We start from the raw sequence: 21,279 nt of genomic DNA, 5'->3' as shown, positions 1-21,279 counted from the left end.
CTAAAATGGCGAATCAAAAAGGGACGCAAATAGTGCCCACTACGCTATTTGCTGTCCCCTTTATTTTCACCGTAATAGTCTACATAAATATTTACGTAGACTAATACGGCAAAAAATAAGGAACGCAAATAGCGTTGCCCTTATTTTCGCCATAGTCTATGTAAATCTTTACGTAGACTACAGGGACCAAATAAGGAATGCAAATGGTGGCACCCTATGGGGGCCGCCATTTGCGTACATGCTTTTTTTGTTTTTCCAAGTCACCCGTGATAGGCTACATGACAATTTACGTAGCCTATCATGGCTGACTTTGGAGATCTAGCCATGATAGTCTACGTTAATCGTTACGCAGCCTATCACGGGGTTTGTTTGTTTTTTTACTTTCCTTATAATGGTGGCAGCGGCAGCCGGTCAAAAGACCAGCTGCTGCCCCCGCCCCTGATGAAGACCCGCCGAACCGCCGCCGGGACCCACCGCCGGGAGGGACATTCGTCAAAGGTAAGTCCCATCCCGGGTGGGTGGGGGGGGCAGAGAATTTCACTGCCGATTTTGGGGGGCTGAATGCGTTGGCACTCGGCCCCCCAAAGTTTTGGGGAGAAATTCTGCCCCATCCCTAGTTTGTACACAAATCTGCCATTATAAATATTTTTCCAAGCACTTTTCCTAATGGAATAATTTTGAACAGTATTGAACCAATAACCATATATTGGTGTATTTTTTCCCCTAATGTATGCATTTTTTTCTGCATTTTTAGTTTGCAGAATTCCCTTGCAGAATTGGGAGAAGTGTGATTTTTGATGGATTAACAAATTTCAATTCACATATTGGTTCAAATAAAAAAAGGAAATTGTATCCATTGGGGGTGGGGCAAAGTGAACAAATCTCTCCAAAATACCTAGTTGGTCTAAGCAAGGCTAATGGAAAGGTTTTTGATGTCTCACCTCTCCCTTGAATGATAGATGGAGACAACATGATAATAGATGTGTTGGATTGGCATATGTGATATCTCCATGCTTGAGATGCTACAGGAGCAAAGCATTTAATTGGACAAGCCAATGATGTACTTCCTTGCTGTTAATTGCCCCCTCTTGTTCAGCTCAGGTCTTAGCACAATAATGTAGCATTTGGGGGTAAAGATACAACCCAGTAAACCAGCACTGGAAGCTAAGATAGAGAAGATCTCCACGGCTACCATGTATTTCCCCTTGGTGCTGAAGTAGGTGGGAACAAAAGACAACCAAACACTGCAAAACACCAGCATGCTGAAGGTGATGAACTTGGCTTCATTGAAAGTGTCTGGCAGTTTCCTGGCTAAGAAAGCCACAGTGAAGCTGATGATGGAGAGAAGACCCATGTAGCCCAGGACAAGGGTAAACATGATGACAGACCCTGCATTACATCCCATAATGATTTCATCAGTCATTGAGTGCATATCCATATCAGGGAATGGGGAAGAGGTTGCCAGCCACAAGGCACAAATGCCAGCTTGAATAAGGGAGCAAGAAAGGACAATGGAGTTGGTCAGCCTTTTCCCCAACCACTTCCTCATGCTAGACCCTGGCTTGGTGACCATGAAAGCTACAATCACTGTGAGGGTTTTAGCCAACACACAAGAAACAGCTACTGAGAAGACCAAACCAAACACTGGTTGTTGGAGAAGGCAGGTCAGTTTCCCTGGCTGGCCAAGGAATAACAAGGAAGAGAGGAAGCAGAGCAGGAGAGAGACAAGGAGTGTGTAGGTGAGGCCCCGGTTGTTGGCTTTGACTATGGGGGTATCTTTGTGCTTCAGAAAAGTCTTCAGCACAAAGACTGTGATCAGGGAAAAAGAAATAGCTACTGATGCTAAAAATTTCCCTAAGGGTTCTCTATAGGACAGAAAGCTTAAAACTTTATAAATGCATTGATCCCTATACATGACTGGGAACTGATCTCCTGGGCATTTGAAACAGTCATCCATGTCTGAAAAAAGAAGAAAAAAGAAAGAAAGATGGATGGTAAGAATGCCAAGTAATATGTACACTGGAGCTAAATTCCATGACTAACTATCATTTGCTTCTACTGACTGTTATCTTGTAGTTCCAAATGTGGAATTTTGTCCTGTAGGAAGTAGGGATGGGGGAGAATTTCTCCCCGAAACTTCGGGGGGCCGAGTGCCAATGCATTCGGTCCTCCGAAGGTTGTTCGGGGAGAAATTCTCTGCCCCCCCCCCCCGGGATGGGACTTACCTTTCACGAATGTCCCTCCCGGCAGCGGGTCCTGGCGGCGGTTCAGCAGGTCTTTGTCAGAGGCGGGGGCGGCAGCTGGTCTTTCGACCGGCTGCCGCCGCCGCCATTACAAGAAAAGTAAAAAAAAAAAACAACGCCCCTGTGATAGGCTACATAACGATTAATGTAGCCTATCACAGCTAGATTTGCAAAGTCAGCTGTGATAGGCTACGTTAATCGTCACGTAGCCTATCACGGGTGACTTAAAAAAAAAACGCGTACGGCTAATGGCGGCCCCCATAGGGAGCCGCCATTCGCGTTCCTTATTTGGTCCCTGTAGTCTACATAAAGATTTACGTAGACTATGGCGAAAATAAGGGCAATGCAAATAGCGTTGCCCTTATTTTCGCCATAGTCTACGTAAATCTTTACGTAGACTACAGGGACCAAATAAGGAACACGAATGGTGGCTCCCTATGGGGGCCGCCATTTGTGTACGAGCTTTTTTTTTTTTTTTTCAAAGTCACCCGTGAAAGTCTACGTGACGATTAACTTAGCCTATCACAGCTGACTTTGCAGATCTAGCCGTGATAGGCTACGTTAATCGTTATGTAGCTTATCACAGGGGCATTTTTTTTTTCTTTTGAAGTTCACAGCTGGGGAGACGGGGCGCTTCTCCCCGGCCTGAATTTTGGCCGGGCAAGGCGGGAAGCCTCCCCCCCCGGCCTGAACTTCAGGGGGAGCAGCGAAGTGCCTCCCCCCCACCGCGAAGCAAGCTGCGAGACCAGGTGACTTTCGTACATCCCTAGTAGGAAGGCATTTTGGTACACCAGAAGTATACTCCTAAATTTTTCTTCCATGCAGAAAAGATACCAAATACATCTTTGGCAGTGATAACCTCTTGATGAAGAAATGTATTTAGTAACTTATACTCATCTTATGCTGCTGGCCAACCACCAGCCATTTATTTGTTAGAATAATAGTTCAGAATGATCCTCTGGTAAGTGGTCGTGGTTGGAAACTTTCTGCCTTGTGAAGTACTTTCCTAAGACCCATTGGTTTAGAACAGTCATTTAATTCATGATGCTGCTCCAACTTCTCTTGTTTTACTTTAGCCAAACTGCATTCTCTTTCTCTGCCTTCACAGTAGAAGACCTCCACTGGATAAGTAGGGGAGGTTTAGAGCTCCTCGTCCTTAGGATTCTTCATCTTCCCTCTCTTCTTTTTAAATACCTTAGCAAATTTGACTTCAATATTTCCTTATGTTCTCAGTTACTGTATAATATCTTTGTTTTCTTAATCTTTATTTTAACACACCATAAAGCATTTCATTTCCCACCCTTTCTTCTGCTGTACTGTGAATGGATAAAGCTAAAGTGTTCAACAAAATGTTGAAGTGAATCACTAAATGAAAGATGCAAGATGACAGCTCCCACAGAACTCTCCCTGCATTTTTTTTTAACACCATTCTGATCTGGCATTTGCAGAGAATCACAGTAGCATAGCACAAGTTAATAAGACGATTCTGCACACAATCCACTCCAAACATATCACAGCCAGCTAGATGTCACTGCAATCTGTGGAAGCCATACCAGATTATGTAAATATAAAAATCAGCTGTATTTTGAAGGCATTGGATAAAATCCACTTTTATCACTAATTATTTCCCACTCTATCTTCAATTAGAGGCTGGTTCAAATGTGAATGTACATCACTTGAGTCCTTGTCAGTCTGTGAATTTCAGATGAATATCAGAATTGATATCCACTATATTAAAAAGGCACAGGAGTTCCCCTTTAGTTAACATGAGTCACACAGAAAATGTTCTGTCATTATACGTCTCCTAAGTCTATGACCTATAAAAATGATACCTGTAGAATTAATAAATTGAGTTATGGAACCCATAAGTAGGGATGTCAGAGGAAAACATCTGGGAAGGTCAGGTTTGCCAATATTTTAGAAGCTCACCACCCTCCTGGACTCTGGCTCACCTACTGCCAGCTGGCCTGACTCAATTTCTATCTAGTCAGGCCACATCATGGATTTTCACATTTCACCCCCTGTTAAAATTGGCATGTTTGCAAATTGCAGTCACAATTTGGATAATGTATGCAAATTTTGGCCATAATTCCCATACTTTGTGCTTAAATTTCTCCTTCTGTGCAATTTGCACAAGTTAAGCATATTTATGGACACAATTTGCACAAATTATGGCTTAAATTTGCATAAATTACTCAAGATGTGACAGCAATATGCATTAATGTTGATTTAAATGAGGAAAATGTTCCTCAGGAACTCCAGGAACCAATGTTTCCTGTAGTTCAGGGGAAAAAAGCCCCTGTCTTTACTTGCAAATGCCACCTCAGCCGGGGGCTGTGGCAAAATCCAGTGAGCCCCAAAGGGGCCAGATATCCCCGCAATGGACATCCACATCCATAAGCATTCTCTCTGAATTCCCATCTAGTTCTCTTGAATGTTATCCCCTTTCTCTTTCTCCCTTCACACACACATCTTGATTGAATGTGTGAGCTTCATTCCAATTATCCTTGGTACTAAACCAAGAGCTTTCTGTTTGGTTATTGCTACAGTTTAAGGTGTCAGGTCTAGGGCTTTGAAAAAGAGGATTCTGGTCTGGGCTCTTGCTCTGGAAGCCTTAGTGGTATCCCATAAGTCCTGAGAGTCTCCTGGTTCAGGCTGAGTCAGGCGTCAGGGTTGGTAGCCTACTTTGTTGGGTTGGTGTTCAATTTGAGCAGTGTTTTGTCCCTGCCTACAGTGCTAAGATTTCGGGTAACTCACTTCCTCCCTTCACACTCCCCATCTGATTTTGGACAGAAAGACCATGGACAAGTATGAGTGTATGGGGGTAAGTTAAGCAAGCACAATTTCTGACATTGCAGAACAACATTATCAGTCACGGAGCACACTTGTTGAGGCATCAGTTTCCTGGCTTTGTGGTGCTTAAGCCAATACGAGATGCCTTAACTGAGGTCTTAACTCTGGTCTTACACCAGCAGGATTTTTTTTTTTTAATCATTGAACGTTACGGTGATTGAAATTAACTCTTTCCCCATGTCTCCCTCCAGTTCCAAAGGTTGAATAGTCATGGTAAACAAGATAGAATTCCCAACCTAGTTTTGAAGTTAAATGCATCGGGATGATACAGATCAATATCTGACTCATTTGCAATGATTACATACAAATTTCAAGAGCTTCCACTCCCAAAATGGTACTACAGAATTAACCCTTTTTCCTGGAATGTTTGGAATATCCGATCACCTACCGGTTTGGTTTGAAATCTTTCCTTCTGGACATGGATTACAATCATAGCAGCAAAATGTCTCCCCTTCCTTCTTTATCTTCCGATAACCAGGGTGGCAGGAGGCACTACAGACAGAAACTGGTGGGACCTACTTAGAAAAGTGAAGAATGTTTAGAATTATTGAAATAGTTTTGAATTTTTTTAAATCTTCAGCTGCCCTATGAATAAGCATGTAATCACTTGGAATGGGAGTATGCAGAATGTAGTACAGCCTAGCATGTGCCAGAACTTTCTCGAACACAGCAGATAATGCTTTTGCAGTCTGTTGTTTAGCTGAAGGTTATTTGGGGGCTGGAGAGAAGAAATGGCCTACTCAGCTGAGTGTCCCATCTAGAGAATGGAAAACATATGATGTTCAAGCCAAGAGTCCCTACATGGCTCATCAAAAGTCAGTTCAGCTTGTTTGCTTTCCTGGATTAAAACACTTCTGTTTTGTTTTTTAAAATATGGAGAAAAATGCCTATATTTGAAAATATTTGAAATATTGTGGGATGACCTCTGCCGGGAGAGGGACAGGGGGAGTGCAACCCTGTTGATTCTCCTGGACCTCTCAGCGGCTTTTGATACCATCGACCATGGTATCCTTCTGGATAGGTTGTCTGGGTTGGGAGTTGGAGGCACAGTACTACAGTGGTTCCGCTCCTACTTGGATGGCCGATTCCAGAAGGTGGTGCTGGGGGATTATTGCTCTGTGCCATGGCAATTGTGCCATGGGGTTCCACAGGGCTCTATTTTATCCCCCATGCTGTTTAACATCTACATGAAACCTCTGGGGGAGGTTATCCGGAGGTGTGGGCTGAGGTGCCATCAATATGCAGATGACACCCAGCTCTACCTCTCTTTCTCATCAAAACCAGGTGAGGCAGTGGCTGTTCTGAACCAGTGCCTGGGCACGGTAATGGACTGGATGAGGGCTAATAAACTGAAACTCAATCCAGACAAGACGGAGGTGCTGTTAGTGGGTGGTTCGTCTGCCCGGCTAGGTGATATTCAACCTGTTCTGGAGGGGGTTGCACTCCCCCTAAAGGATCAGGTTCATAGTTTGGGGGTGCTCTTGGATCCAGAACTGTCACTTGAGGCACAGGTGAACTCAGTGGCACGGAGCACTTTTTATCAGCTTAGGCTGGTTACCTTATCTGGACAGAGATAGCCTAGCTATCCGTGCTCTGATAACTTCTTGTCTGGGTTACTGCAATGCATTATACGTGAGGCTGCCTTTGAAAATGGTCTGGAAACTTCAGCTGGTCCAAAATAGGGCAGCAAGATTGTTAACAGGGACTGGCCTGCGAGCTCATATTACGCCAGTACTTTTCCAGCTGCACTGGCTGCCAGTCCATTTCCGGGCCCGATTCAAAGTGCTGGTGTTAACATTTAAAGCCGTTAATGGCTTGGGGCCAGGTTACCTGAAGGATCACCTCCTCCCATATGTGCCTGCCCGGACCTTAAGATCATCATCAGCGGCCCTTCTCCGTGAGCCCCTGCCAAAGGAAGTGAGGCGGGTGGCTACTAGGAGGAGGGCTTTTTCTGTTGTGGCACCCCGGCTCTGGAATGAGCTCCCTAGTGAGGTTCGCCTGGCGCCTACATTGTATTCCTTTTGGCGCCAGGTGAAGACCTTTTTATTTTCCCAGGCATTTTAGCATTTTAGCTTTCTAAATTTTTATCTTTGCTGTTTTAAATCTGTATTTTAAACTCCTGTACTGCTGCTAGGTTTTATTGTGGTTGTATTGTTATATTGTGGTTTTAATGTTCTATATATTTTAAATTGTTTTATTGTGTGTTGTTTGGTTTTAATTTTTGTGAACCACCCAGAGAGCTTCGGCTATTGGGCGGTATAGAAATAAATAAATAAATAAATAAAATATTGAAATATTTCATTGAAATATGCCTATATTGAAAATATTTGAAAAATACCTATTCAGAAAAATGCACATTTTTAATAGCACACACCCACAATGCCATAGGCATAAATGTGATGATGCAAATTCAGGAGGAAATGAGCCTTTGCACAAGTGTGCTGTTGGAGAAATGTGCACTTTCAAACATTAATCTAAGTTTTGGAAATTGTGAAAATTACCTGAGAATTACTCTCCTGCTTGTGTTCATATTCAGGGTTGGAAACATGACATGTTTACGTGATTTGCCAACAGTAACAAAATTGTTTTACATCATCCCCAAAAACACAGAAAGCCAAGTGATGGCCCACGCTCCCATTGTGGATTACTAAGATTTTGTCTCTCTCAGTTGTATTAAAGTTTAATCAAGGCATAGTAAATATTTATGGCATGTGTGCGTTTGCGTGTGTGTGCATGTGTATGTGTGTGTGTGTGTGTGTGGTAGAATATTGAGGCATTCATATATTCAGGACTCTAATATTTCAGCTCTCTTCAGTTTTGAATGTGGTACAGGGCTATGGCTTCTTTCGAGAGCACATTTTGCTAAGGTTGTGCAGTGGAATTCAACAAAGGCTGAAGCCTGAGCAGAATTAGGCCACTTCCATGCAGTTCCTTTTCTTCTCAAGGTGAAGCAGGCTCCCCCCCGCCCCCCCAAACAAAACACATTTGAGAATGAGGCTTCTAAGCTCATGTTTCAGAAGTGCCCTGATGTTATGTCTCATTTGAATATCATCCTGCAGGAGATCATGAGCAAAGGGAGTGGGAGGAAGTGCAGAGAAGTGATAAACAGGTCTACCTTCTAATCATAGGGGCACATTTAACCAGCAGCTCCAATCACTGTGCTTTCAGGGAGGGATTGAGTTCTACAGTGGCAAGAAAAAGTTTGTGAACCTCTTAAGTTTGTCACATATTTCCAACCTAAAATGTTATTAGATCTTAATTTAGCAACATAAACTCAGACTAAAACAAAATCAAAAACAAACAACTGATTCTATATCCATGTGTGAAAAAGTATGTGAACCTTTAGATTTAGTACCTGGTGGAACCCCCTTGAGCAGCAATGACTTCAAGTAAGCATTTCCTTAACTGTTGACCAGTCTCTCACATCAGTTTTGAGGTACTTTGGCCCATTCCTCCTTACAGAACTGCTTCAACTGAATGTCATGTGAGGGCTTCCTTATATGAACACATCACTTCAGGTCCTGCCACATCATTTTGATGGGGTTTAGGTCCAGACTTTGACTAGGCCATTCCAAAACATGGAATTCCTTCTTCCTCAGTCATTCCTTTGTAGATCTGCTTGTATGTTTCGGATCATTGTCTTGTTCCATGACCCACTTCCGGTTCAGCTTCAGCTCACAGATGGATGGTCTGACATTTTCCTCTAGAACCTTCTGATACACTGAGGAATTCATGGTTGTGCCAATGATGGAAAGCCATCCAGGTCCTGAGGCAGCAAAGAAGGGCCCAACCATCGCATTCCCAACACCATGCTTGATGGTTGGGATGATGTTCTTCTGGTCAAACTCAGTGTTCGTTTTTCACCAAACATAACGTTTCTCACTGAGGCCAAAAAGTTCTACCTTTGACTTGTCTGTCCAGAGAACATTGTTCCAGAAGTCTTGGGTATCATCTATGTGATATCTAGTGAACTTCAGATGGGCAGCAATGTCCTTTTTAGAAAGCAGTGGTTTTCCTTCTGGCTATATGCCCATGAACACCATTCTTGTTCAGTCTTTTTCTGATTGTTGAGTCATGAATATTCACATTAGCCAATGCGAGAGTGACCTGCAGATCTTGGATGTTGCTCTGGGATTCTTTTTGACTTTCAGGATGATATGCTGGTTTGTTCTTGGAGAACTTTGGGTAGGACGACCGCTCCTGGGTAGAGTGGCTGTGGTCTTGAACTTTCTCCATTTGTAGACTGCCAGTGGATCTGTAGATTTGTAGATCTGACAGTGGATTGGTAGAACCCTGAATCCTTAGCAATGGTTTTGTAACTCTTTCTAGACTGATGAGCAGCAATAACTGATTTTTGGAGTTCCTCAGAGGTTACTTTTGATTTTGATATGACATGTTTCCACACAACCATATGGTGAAGACCAAACTCACAACGTTTCTGATCCTTTTGTAGGGTGGGTCTTCCCAAACTCACTCCTGAAGATCTACCTAATGACTTAAACACCTGATTCTAATTATTTGCCTGATTTAAACATGGTTTTATTTCACAAGACAAGGAATTGGATAATATAAACACTATGGGAATTTTAGGAATGGACTGGTTTTGATTCACAAAGGCTATTGTGGTAAATTATTGTAATTATCATTTGGGTTCACAAATTTTTCTTGTGACTGTATTTAGCCTTTCCTAAAAATTCTTGGTGCCATCCACTTCTTTCCTTCCTTCTACTTTAGAGTAGAAGGAAGGGAAACAATAGGATGGGCTATTACTTAATAGTTGAGAGATCAGGGTAGCTTAGCTTCAGTTTATTTGTTCATGCTTTCAATCAAAATAATACTTTCCTTTCTGCTGTAACTTTCTGCTGTCTCTCAGACTTCAACTTCATTTTATGATATGCTACTTCCAATGCCATCACACTTCACTATGAAAACAACCTTAAACTGGTTTTTGTTCATCATAACTCCTGAGCCCCAGCACCTATTCTTCTGAAACGTGTCTTGCTGAGGGACACCTCAATTCTGTGTGCCAGCTTGCCTCACATTGCACCCAATATCGGGGGGGGGGGGAGAAGTGGAAGTGATTCCTTCTGAGACTCTGCAAGCTCATGACTTAGGGAAATCTCTAGGACATCTGTCATTTTAATAACAATAGTCTTCAAGGAAGATGGGTAAGTATGCACTTCCTATCTGGGAGATGCTCCAATGCCAAGGCTGCCTTTTCATAAAAACACCTGTAGATATAATTCTGAAATTTGGTAAGCTTTATCCTCTCAGAAGGAGTAACCATCCCTGCTATTGTGTTATAATTCTTCCTTTAGAGAAAAGAAATCAGCATATCAAGGCATGTAGCACAAAGTCCCCTGCATTTATGTACATTTTTGACATTTGCCAGGTGTAATCTCCTCCTAAGAGGCTACGTTGCATGCAGCTATCATTGAGTTTTGACCAAGAGGGAAAAAAAGGAGTAGCTGTTTTTGAATTTCCAAACCTCATCTCAGGATCAGTCCTGACTCAAAGTGAACAGCCTCCAAATTGGTCAAAGCCCAATCAGGCCATTTTTCTGAAGTGCTGAATTGGGGGTCCAAATCGAAGAGGGGCTTTGTGCAAACCTCTTCTATTTACCCATCACTGCTTCAGTTTAGGCAGAAAAAAAATTTCTGCTTCTGACTTCCATTTCATCCATCTTTATACTAGTGTGCCCACCAAGTATACAATCCACACGTGGTCACAGTCATAATGTCATTCCTCACCAAGAATGTTCAATACCATAGAATCCACACCTGGTTAAAGCCCCTATCCCAAACAATCATGTCCTCATTAATGATGAATACTTTTCCTTCATGTGCAGTGGGATCTATCCATCCAACTTTTACTTTAACCACAGACTTGTTTGGAAATGTAATCAAGTTCATTATATCAAATCCCCCTTCCATTTCTCTGTTATCATTCAAAGAAACTCTTTCTCCAGCAGAGTTGTTAAATGAAATGCCTTTAAGAAATCGCTGGAGCTAGTTGAAAGAGAAAAAGACACACGAGAATCAAACCATGTTCAAGTCTTCCCACTGAAATTTAGTCAAAAAGTTTTTGATTAATAGGGGAATGGATCCAGATGTATTTACTTAGTTATTTAAAAGATTTATATACCACTGACCATACTGAAAATAGCTCTATGCAGTTTACAAGAAAATGCATTAAATATTAAATTGCATTGCAATGTTCACTAACATAAAATTAAAAGAATACTCATAGGTGAAATATGTATGTATGTACGTATGTATGTATTCATTCATTCATTCATTTATAATGTATTCTTTACAACATTTATATACTGCTCCACATCTAGACAGATTCTGGAGTGATGAACAATAAAAGATACAAAAGAGAATGAAAGAATAAAACTCCATGTTAAAAATGTGTGTGTGTTTTAATTGAGCAAAATTCCCATAAAACCATAGAGTCATAGAATAGTAGGGCCAGAAGCTCCCTACAAGGCCATTGAGTCCAAACCCCTGGTCAATGCAGGAATGCAGGTCAGAGCATCCCTGACAGATGGCTGTCCAGCCTTGTCTTAAATGCCTCCACTGTGGGAGAGCCCACCACCTCCCTAGGTAATTGGTTCTAATGTCGTATTGCTTTAACAGCCAGGAAGTTTTTCCTGATGTTCAGCCGGAATCTGGCTCCCTGTAACTTGAGCCCATTATTCCGTGTCCTGCACCCTGAGATGATCGAGAAGAGATGCTGGCCTTCCTCTCTGTGACAGCCTTTCAAGTACTTGAAGAGTGCTATCCTATCTCCCCTCAGTCTTCTCTTCTCAAGGCTAAACATGCCCAGTTCTTTCAGTCTCTCTTCACAGGGCTTTGTTTCCAGTCCCCTGATCATCTTCGTTGCCCTCCTCTGAACCATCTCCAGTTTGTCTGCATCCCTCTTAAATGTGGTGCCCAGAACTGGAGACTTACCATGGCTGGTAAGTGAAGGAAGGCTTCCTTAAATTAAGATGTTTTCAGAAGGCACCAAAACAGCACAGTGTTGGTACCTTCCTTTCCGCCAGAGGCAGGGAGTTCCAAAGAAAGGGGGCCACCAAACTGAAGGTTTTACTCCTGGTGGACTCCAACCAGGCCATAGGTCCACGTGGAACCACCAGGAACATGCCCTCTGATAACCTCAGTGACCAGGCAGGTTGGTAAGGGAGAAGATGCTTTCTCAGGTATCCTGATCCCAAGTTGTTCAGGGCTTTGTACACAAGTACTAATACATTAAACCTGGCCTGGTAACAAATAGGCAGCCAGTGCAGTTCCCTCAGCAACAGAGTTGCATGCTGAAATGGGGCAGCTCCAGGAAACAGCTGAGCTGCTGCTCCAGTTTCTGGAGCAGCCTTAAGGGTAGCCCCAAATAGAGGGCATTGCAGTAACCCAGTCTTGAGGTTTCTAGTGCCTGTACCACTGTAACCAAGCTATCCCTGTCCAGAAGATGCTGTAACTGGCAAACCAGGTAAAAGGCACTTTGAGCTGCCATGGCTACTTGGGCTTCAAGTGACCGTGATGGATCTAGGAGAACCCCCAGACTATGAACCTTATCTTTCAGAGGAAGTGCAACCCCATCTAAACAGGCAATGAGTAGGGGTATACGAAACCCCACTTACCTTGCTCCACTGGGGTCCGCAGGGTGGGAGAAGGTGATCTATTCTTCCCCCCCCCCGGAATCCTCCCCAGCTGGCTCCGCTCCACAGCGTGTCCATGGAGCCGCCGGATGGGCTGATCTGCAGCCAGGCTGCTGCGGACACAAATGGCATCCTGCATAGGGGACAACAGCATGGCTGCTGTAGCCGTGATAGGCTACATAAATATTTATATAGTCTATCATGGCTAAAGCAGCGATACAAATGGCATCCCCTATGCAGGACGCCATTCATGGCTGCACATCAGAGCAGCGGCCAGCAGCGGCCGGACCTGGACCGCCGGAGGCAGGTAGGATCCAGTCAGCGGGGACTTCGCAGGGTGGCGGGGGGGATTGTTCCATTCCACCATGGACTCCATTCCGCCATGGAGTCTCACTGGAGTCCATGGCGGAATTCTCCACCATCCCTAGCAATGAGCCCATCTTCAGGACCTGGGAACCACTCACCCACAGGTCTTCTGTGTTGTCAGGATTCAGTTTCAGTTTATTGTCCCAAATCTAGCCCATCACTGAGTTTAGGCACTGATCCAGAACTTGCACAACCTCTCCTGTTTCAGATGTCACAGGAAGATAGAGCTGCGTATCATCAGCATATTGATGGCACTTGGCTACAAATCCCATGATGACCCTTCCCAGCAGCCTCATGTAGATGCTAAACAACACTGTGGAAAAGTAGGGATGTTGGCGGAATCTGGTTTTGGGAGAAAGCTCAGCGAGCTATTTGGGAGAAAGCTCAGCGAGCCCAGCTCAGCCCCCCCCCCCCACACACACTCTGGTTCACACAGGCATGCCTGAACTTGTCCAACTCATTGTGAAACGAGTTAGGTATACTTGCAGCTTACTGCTGCCCACCAAGCACTCATGCTCTCCATGCATGGGTTGGAAGCATCAGGGGTTGACAGCCAGTGGGAGCAGGAGTCCTCGTCACCACCCACCCACACCTTGTTCTGTCCTTGCAAGAGAACATGAGGGGTTGGTGGCAGCATGACACTCCTGCCCCCACCACTTGACAAGCCCTCTCACTCCTTGCAAGGAGAGCACAAGGGGTTGGCAAGTGATGTTGGGGACTCCTCCTGTTGCTGCCTGCTGACCCCTCATGCTGTTCTTCCTTGAAAGGAAAGAATGAGGGGTTGGCAGGTGGAGACGGGGACTCCCACAAGCCACCCTTTTGAGCAAAATGGTGGCTAGAGCTTGTCTGTACATCATCACATTGCACAAAATAGCAGCCATAAATAGGAGCATTTACCCAAAATGACAGGCTTAACTCTTCTAATTATACCATTTGAGCCTGTTATTTTGTGTAAATGGCCGTATTTATGACTGCCATTTGGTGCAAAATAGTGATTTATGGAAAGCCCTAGCCATCATTTTGCACATAATGGTGATCACTAGGGATGGACAGCCCCCCATCTGAGTTCTCCAGGCACCCACCAAGCCCCTGCTCCCATTTGTTCATGCCAGGACTTGTGCCCACCCACCCCTTCACAGAGCAGCCCGCACTCACCCTAGGCTTGTCCAGTGATGTCTGGACCTGCCATTTTGTGAAAAACAAAAACAAAACAAAAATGCATGCATTTGCTCTTCCATAAAATGGTGCTGTGAATGGCTGGTATAAACAAGGCTATACCCTACGGACTGTCTGTCAGCTCGCCACACGCGGCAAACAGTGTCAGGTGGCCAGTGGGGTTCCGGCGAGTGGTACACAGGGGAGGGAAAGGTGATTTTGCCCATCCCTAGGGAGAAGATGGTTCCCTGTGTAACCCCATAGCTCAATTGCCAAGGACCAAGTTACGATCACCCAATATTACTTTCTGAAATTGGTCCCACACTTAGGACCAGAACCACTGTAACACAGAGCCCCCAATCCCCATCTCACATAGTCCATTCAGGAGGATAGTGTGGTTGATGGTATCAAAAGCTGATGAGAGGTAGACCAGAATTAACAGACTGGAATGGATTTACAGTAGATAATCAGTATCCTTCAAGAGTGCCCACAGTTGCTTTATCAAAAACCTGTCAAGTACCTTCCCTAGGAAAGAGGTATTTGTGACTGGGCAGTACTTGTCTAGTACCACTGGGTCCAGAGTGGGCTTCTTCAGGACTGGTTGCACTACTGCCTCCTTGAGGACAGCAGGAACCACCCTTCCCAAAGGGAAGCATTCACCACTCCCTGGACTGATGCTTTTATTAGCCAGGAGGGGCAAGGATCGAGAGGGCATGTGGTCAGTTGCATTGCTGCAAGGACCCTGTCCAGGTTATCAGGCCACAGCAACTGAAACTGATCCCACAAAATCAGGCAGATGTTGGTGTCAGACACCTCAACTGGAACTGTGCTAACAACATAAATATAGTTATATACTTGTATAGCAAATATATATATGAACGTTATAGAAAACATTCATATAAACTATTAATAAAACCTTTAAAACTAATACAAGACCAAAAAGACAAACATAGGAACAGGGCAGCATACTCACTCAGGAATCCATCGGTTTTTAATTGGTGCCTAAAGCAAGTTACAACTGGTGCCTCTCAACTTCCAGGGGAGAGGTTGTTTTCCAAGGTGGGTGCCACCATGGAGAATGCCTGCTTCCTAGTCACTGCAAGATGCCAATATGCAGATCACAGTACCAGAGGCAGTGCTTGGGAGTGATTGTGTTGACAGCCCATCGTGTCTCGCCATTTTGTAATGCAACGAGAGCCTCTACAGGATCAGTAGCTCTTGCTACTGGAAATCCCCCCAGCACATTCAGAAAACCATTGGATTCCACAAGATGCCTGGGACAGACCATCCTAATGGCTCCTCCACCCCAGCAGGCAAAGACTTGTGCTGTAACCCAAACTTCACCAGACTGTGGTCTGACCATGACAATGGGCAACTTCAACCCCCCCCACACACACACACACAATATCAAGACTACCACTCTCACGTCCAGAGAGAATTATAAATTGAGAGTATTCCTGCCCTATGCCTTGGCCCAATGACAAATTGAGACAGCCCCGTGGTTGCCATGAAGGTCATAAAGTCCCGTGATGGCCCTTTCAAGGCTGTCTCAGTGTGAAAATTGAATTCTCCAAGAAGCAACATCCTGGGATTCTCCAACACCACGTTTGAGACCAGCTCGACGAATTCAGTAAGGTAGACTGTTGGGCAGCACAGTGGACTGTGCACCAACAACATCCCCAATGCGACTCACTGGCCCAAATGCCAGATATAGGCTCTCTTAGTCTGCCCCAGTCTAGACAGGTTTCCTAGTGAAAGAAACAGTGTCCTTATGACACACAGTGACTTCCCCTCCGGGCCTCTAACCTGGGTTGATGCTGCACCAAACACCCAGGTAGGCAGAACTGGGTCATATCAACATCACCCAGCTTGCTCACACAGATTTTGGTGATGCATGCCAGATTGACTCACCCATCAACAATCAGATCACAAATGAGTGAGATCTTATTGTGAATAGATCTGGCATTAATGAGCAACAACACCAGGAGAGAGGGGTCGGTAGCTATGCCAGTAGGTACTTCCACATTAAGAGAAGGGCCAGCAGAGGAGATGGTCTGCAGCCATCTATATCCTCTGAACTGCTGATTCCTCCTTCTCCCTATCCCTTGCCATGACTGACCTGCAATCACCCCATTGAGGGTGCCCCCATTCTCCTCCCCACTGTCCCTCCTATCCAAACACATCCCAACTGCCCAGACAATCCATACACGAGTGTCTGGAAGACACGCAGATACACCTGACATGGCCCAGAAAGTAAAGAAGCATTGGCCCAACAAATTCTGCAGTTAAGGGCACTACAGTGATATAGTCTTAAGGACCCACTGACCAAGCATATAAGGTGTGCCTGTAAAGGCAGAAACCAAGCCCTCCTCTTGGCTGCTATCCCCCAAACTCAGCTCTCACCTGAGCTTGGGCTGAAAGCCAATACCCCCACCTGCCCACCCCACGCACACCCTCAGACACTCCTTGCTCTCACCTGGAAGAATGCACAACATGGACTCCACAGGCTACACTTGGTGATGTTAGTACAGTAACAGATCCTTAGAAGCAAGGGAGGAGGTAGAGTCAGTCTCAAGCTACCTACTGCTGCTTTATCTTGCCTCCCACTGGCTTCTTGTTTCAGCGGAGAGTAGGGATGGATGGACAAGTGCTTTGTTTGTGCTCAGAAAATATATGAGCATGACAAATTATGGCCAAAATGGACACAAATTGCAGCTGACGTTTGCAGAAATTATGCAGATTCCATGTGCAATTTGGACAAGTTTGTATTTACACTTTATTTCTTGTTTTGTTTTTAAGGGAAAAGTTCCCAGATTTTGGGAAAAGCCCTTGGCTTGGCTAGCAATTGCAAGCTGATTCGGGGAGCCCTTGGAGATCTGGCGAGCCCAAAAAGGGCTGGATTTTACAGCAGCAGGCATGCATCCCTACTCATTCTTTATATTACCTGGATGGAAGGGAGATGAAACAGCATGAATCAGGAGTCCAGGGTGAAATAAAGCCAACTCTAGTCACACAAAGAGTAGTCCTAATAAAACCAAGTAGGCAAAGTAGTCATGACTAACTTGAGCCGCATTGTTTTCACTTGCTCTACTCTAAGCATGACTAAGGATAATTTACTCCATTTCATCTAGCAAGGTTCCATCTTGTGGGAAGGAGGGGGAGGAGGAGGAGGGGGAGGGGGGGAGGAGGGGGAGGAGGAGGTGAAGAAGAAGGAGAAGGAGAAGAAGAAGAAGAAGAAGAAGAAGAAGAAGAAGAAGAAGAAGAAGGAGAAGAGGAGGAGGAGGAGGAGGAGGAGGAGGAAGAGGAGAAACACAAACACACACTCAAATTAAAATGTACTACATCCTGGTTTTCAAGGTGCAAGGATGTTTGGTAATAAATAATCTGGATGGCACCACAAACCAGTTATTTGAGCAAAGGGAGTACTGGATGCGGACTAACTTAGGACCTATCTAGTCATAGAAATAATGCATTTCGTGGTGGATATTTTACCTGCCAAGGCTGCAGATCTTGAAGTTCACCTTTTTTGCCACTCACCATTGTTCTGTGATCAGATCTAGATGAGTACAAGGCATGTAAAGCATGTGCTACCGCATAGACTGCATTATAGATACTGTAGCTGTGGCCAGTCATGCTCATTTCAAAAAAGGGCCCAGGAAGGTTCTCCAGCCTCTCATCCCCAGTGCACATTCCAGAGACCTTGTATGGCAACTTGGGGATTGAACATTTGAATGCTTGCACCCAGAACTCCTTCAGAAAATCATCTGCTTGTGTCCAATCTGGTTTTATGATCTGAAGAAATTTTTGGAACCCTCGAAGTTTGTTTGAGTGAACCATGAAGGAAATGGCACTTTGGAAAATTTGCAAATCTTCCTCCTGGCTTATATCTTCTAGTAAAAAATCTACATGAGCTGTGATAATCCATACTTTCCCAACAAATGTATTTTCTTTATGTCTAGGTATTCCTATATCATTCATAAAAAAACTCAAATACATAATGGTATAGGTGTCACCACTGATGATAAATATTTTGGATTTCCTAAAATTGAAAAAATGATACATACGATAGGCTATAGCATTCATTTCTTTTGGATAATGGATATGGTTTCGGGCTTGCATTCGTTCTGTGAAGTCTGTACAGATTCCATTCTGAGAAAGCAATGGCTGCATGGCCTTCAAGAAACATTCTCCATGATCATCATCCACCACAAAGAGCCCAATCCACGTCCATCCAAAATGCTTAAGCAGGCTAATAATTCCCATATACAGCTGGAACTCACTTGGGACCATGTGGTAAAGGGAAGGGGAATGCATCATCTCACTCTCCACTGGGGGAATTGAGCCATATGCAAGCTGAAAGTTTTTTTTTTTTTTTTTAAGGAAAACTGATTAAAAAATGTATTTGAACAGAATGCAAAGCATAATCAAAATGATACTTTATGTAGCAATCACATTGGGAGATACGATAGAATCACAACTCCACAATATTAGGAGATTATATATGTATGTATGTATGCATGCATATACGTATGTGTGTGTGTGTATATATATATATATATATATACACACTCACACACACACACACACACACACACATACAGTATATATATGCACACACACATACATATTCACACACACACACACACATATAATGGGATTACATACAATTTCATAACGTTTATATAACACTTGTCACACATAATGGCGCATACAAGCAATGCTGCCCAGAATGTTGGTGGTAGCAAGGTGCCAGTTGGAGGCCAATCGTCCTTTGGAGTTCTTTATCCTTTGAACGATGAATACATCAACAGCATTAGGTAATATTCTAAACACATTTTGGATTGGTTCATTCATTTGACAACATGTATTAACCACTTCTCACCCATAGTAGTTCAGAAAGTGGCTCACATTAATAAAACCCAATTTAGAGGCAATAACATGCCAGCAATGCTTTGACACAGCTCCTGGTTTTACCCTCCTGAATTATGCCGGCAGCAGATAGTGAGTTGTTCTTTGGAGTCTGAGCCCCTGCCCACCATGTGTCTCTGCTGCCACACGTACTACTCTTGCTGGTGAGGACAGATATTCTTCTGTCACACATGTTTCATAATTTGACTGATAATTAACAGCTATTTCAAGGAAGCGGTTAAGAAATTAATTTGAAAGAAAATGTGCCATCGCTGCAGAGATGGGTTAAGAGGACCGCCTGAGGGTTTCTGTGTAAAGTCATGCAACTTGATACTTTCCAAGGTAAACCCTGGTTTTTATTTTCAGTTTTAGCAAGTGTTACAGATTCATTTGCACAAAATGTGGAAGACTCTTCTCTGCTCCTTACCACATGCCTGCTTCCTTCAGTTAATGTTATTCATCAGGTAAGATTTTGCTTTTCTGTCTCCCATTTTCTTAACTTCAAAAATATTTCCAGGTAAATATTCTCAGAGGTAAGAAAAACAGTGTGTTACACAGAAGATGAGATGAAGTCCCAGAATGCCCATGCTTAGATCCTACCTGTGGTATCTTGTAGAGATTTAAGATTTGTGCCATTCGGAATGAAGTATCAGGGGAAAGGGCCCCGATGACAGCTATTACTTTTTTGTGGGCATCACACTCATAGTTGGGGACCAATCTATCAGATTTGAAAAGAAGATCCAGGGTGGTGTGATAGGTCATCTGCACATTATTGTAGCTATCATAGATGTGAAATCCAAGTGTGACATTCAATAAGATTTTGGGTTTCTCATTGATCTCTTTTACCGCAAAATTCAGTGCCAAGATGTGCTGGTAGAAATTTGTCACCACCCTGCAGATAATGATAGGCATTCTTTCATCAGAAAAAAATTACGACCCACAAAGGTGTTTTATCATAGGACTGCTTTGTTCTGCTCTGGTTCGTTTGCTAGCTGCGCAAATGTGTTTTTATTTATTACTACTGTCTCTGAAGTAATCTATCGCTCTCTTTTTAAAGCTCAAATGGGATATCTGACACATTTTCCTAACTTCTGCAGCTGGAGGCAAGTGCCACACTCTGCTTAATAGTAGTGCTGGCCCTGGCCAGAACCTGACCACTTTTATAGATCATGATCGATCATGATGCTGTTGGCAAACTAAGCCGCATCACAGTATTTTGGTGCAGTTGCAGAAATAATTTCCCCCTTTTGTTCTTTTTGAAAGTACTTCTGCATCATATGCCACCTATATATCTTTAGGACTGGCTGGGGATGATGGGAACTGCAATCTAACCACATTTGAACTGTCACTGGTCTTTTACCCATTCTTCGGTATCTATGCATCACACTCATGCAGCTGGATGGAAGGGTACATGAAAATGATGTCTGGTGCCTTCATGCTTACTTGTTCATGCCATGGCATCAAATTGTGCTGGTTAAGGGGGGAAAAATCAGTGTCAATAGTGAGTACATGTAAAATGGGAAAAATGCAGTGTGAAGAAATGCCCTGTATATTGCGTTGTTGTTCTGTAATGTTCAGGATACAGAAGGCAACCTGAAGGGGGAAAGGGGAGGAATTGTGCACACAATTTAAAAGAAAATAATGGGCAAACCTGGCAGTAAATGGGGGTTTCATCTAAAGCAAGTTTCACATGAAAGGCATAGTTACAGACAGCCTAAATGCCTTGTAGGAGCTCTATTTTTTTTAATCCTAAAAACCTGCATTCTATAAGTGTGTGTGTGTACTCATATGTTATAGAAGTGTGTCCCATTGATATCTGTTCTTTCCTGGTCAATGACACGTATTGTATTAAAAACAACAACATAGTACTCACCAAGACTGCTACAAAATTGACAGTCACATTCTTTTCAGTAACATTCATCATTTGGAGGAATGAGTTGGATCTGCAGTAAAATGTTGCAGTCTAGCCTAACATCCAAGCAGGAATTTTCCTATTCATGGTTCCAGCCAACTCAACAGTTTTACCCTCCTTCAGAATAATATAAACTGTAGGTATCACAGGTGGGATATTCCATTCTAACCCAGAGCTCCTGGTTT

The 21,279-nt window shown here is 43.7% G+C and overlaps 1 protein-coding gene across 1 annotated transcript; it reads right to left on the bottom strand.

Moving 5' to 3' along the window:
• Positions 1–1,039: 1,039 nt before the first annotated feature.
• On the bottom strand, positions 1,040–11,008 carry LOC146342824 (vomeronasal type-2 receptor 26-like). The gene is made up of 3 exons (XM_084808015.1): positions 10,877–11,008; positions 5,485–5,611; positions 1,040–1,959 (listed from the first exon to the last, which is right to left on the bottom strand). Exons 1-3 carry the CDS (start codon positions 11,006–11,008, stop codon positions 1,040–1,042), a joined length of 1,179 nt encoding a protein of 392 aa, XP_084664141.1.
• Between the last annotated feature and the right edge of the window lie 10,271 nt (positions 11,009–21,279).

Source organism: Heloderma suspectum, chromosome 6 (genome assembly GCF_057233095.1).
Source record: "Heloderma suspectum isolate Gila_16-S chromosome 6, 16-S_ref, whole genome shotgun sequence".
Classification (NCBI taxonomy): domain Eukaryota; kingdom Metazoa; phylum Chordata; class Lepidosauria; order Squamata; family Helodermatidae; genus Heloderma; species Heloderma suspectum.
Note: the sequence above shows the minus strand (reverse complement) of the source record. Positions and strands in the feature narration are given on the sequence as shown.

Bases quoted from the DNA above. Each gene is read 5' to 3' on its own strand.
- LOC146342824 (XM_084808015.1), bottom strand. From the start codon at position 11,008: ATGAACTTGATTACATTTCCAAACAAGTCTGTGGTTAAAGTAAAAGTT. The intron at 5,612-10,876 runs GTGTGGATTCTA...TTTTCTAAGTAG, and splicing joins GGGATAGGGGCTTTAACCAG to GTCCCACCAGTTTCTGTCTG. The intron at 1,960-5,484 runs GTAGGTGATCGG...TTCTTTTTTCAG, and splicing joins AAAGATTTCAAACCAAACCG to ACATGGATGACTGTTTCAAA.